Consider the following 1,278-nt stretch of genomic DNA (forward strand, 5'->3'; position numbering starts at 1 on the left):
TTCAGCATGTTGATATTCTGTGCCGTCTGGATCACCTTCATCCCAGCTTATGTCAGCTCTCCTGGAAAATTCACTGTGGCTGTGGAGATATTTGCCATTCTGGCCTCCAGCTTTGGACTGATACTGTGTATATTTGCTCCAAAATGTTTCATCATTTTGTGTCAACCAGAGAAGAACACCAAGAAAATATTTGAAAAGCAATTGATGATAAATTATCTAAAGAATAGCAGCAGAATTACAGAAGAAGTGTATTATCAATTGAATTCCTAAACATTCCAAAGTCCTTGCAGGTATTTTAGAAATTAGTAACTTGGAGGTATAATTTGGAAATGTTTTCAATGGATCTCAGTATCAATGCAATAAATTTGTCACCTAATTTTTTGTTTTTAGTTTCTCCAGACTTTATGTGTCTATTTTATTGTGACGCATTTTATTATGGTTAGATTTTAGCAACTGTACAACTTCATATGTTATCGTTGTGATTATTATTGACCGGTGCAGGTGTAAGTTTTATAAAAATATGTTTATCACCTTTACCTAGATATTATTGATCTGATCAAATGTTGTTTTTTTATATGCATACATGCAATAACAATTCTATTTTGCCAAGAGATTTCAATCTTTAGATGTGTTCCAAGTTATCTAATTCAGTCTGGCAGTGCTTACTATTTTCCTCAGTGATTTTGTGTTTTACTTTTGTAATGTCATGAGTAACTTATAAAAGAAGACTCTCCAGAGTAAAGTCTCGCTCTAACTGGTGAGATTTTTTTTTCCTCCCCAGCTGTGAACATCTCTGTTACTGTCTGTTGTTCACTACCATGAGAAACATCTCTATGCTCAGCAATGGAGAACCTGGAAGTTGTGGCTTTTTTTTGGACTGAACATAATTTTGTCTTACAGAAATTCATTGCTGGCCAAACGTGATGAAAACTATTTAGATTAGCTGATTATTTGGTATACATACAAATAAATCTGTTTTGTGGCACTTTGTTTATTTCTTTTTTGATGTGCAACATTTTGGATGTATGTAATGCAATCAAAAGGTGCAAACAAATATCCACACATTAATTTATTTACATAAATATTCTAAAGACAGAATCAAAATACACATCTTTTATAATTCCGGAGTTTCACACCGGATGAGCGCAACTAATAAGACTCCAACAGAATGACCAGAGATGAACCACAGCAACATTAAAGAGCAACATTCACCTTCAAAGGATATTTAGAAATCTCAAAGTATAGTCAGTTTAGCTAAAAGATTTGTAGTTCAATGGT

At 33.3% G+C, this 1,278-nt stretch overlaps 1 protein-coding gene across 1 annotated transcript in view; it reads left to right on the forward strand.

Annotated features, from left to right (window-relative positions):
- Positions 1-925, forward strand: part of LOC103139693 (vomeronasal type-2 receptor 1-like) — a 15,160-nt gene extending 14,235 nt beyond the window's left edge. The window contains exon 19 of the mRNA XM_016672585.1: positions 6-925. Coding sequence (XP_016528071.1) covers positions 6-270 — 265 coding nt within the window. The 3' untranslated portion in view covers positions 271-925. The remainder of the gene's footprint in view (positions 1-5) is intronic.
- Positions 926-1,278: the final 353 nt, after the last annotated feature.

This window comes from Poecilia formosa, unplaced genomic scaffold (genome assembly GCF_000485575.1).
Source record: "Poecilia formosa unplaced genomic scaffold, Poecilia_formosa-5.1.2 Scaffold63, whole genome shotgun sequence".
Classification (NCBI taxonomy): Eukaryota; Metazoa; Chordata; class Actinopteri; order Cyprinodontiformes; family Poeciliidae; genus Poecilia; species Poecilia formosa.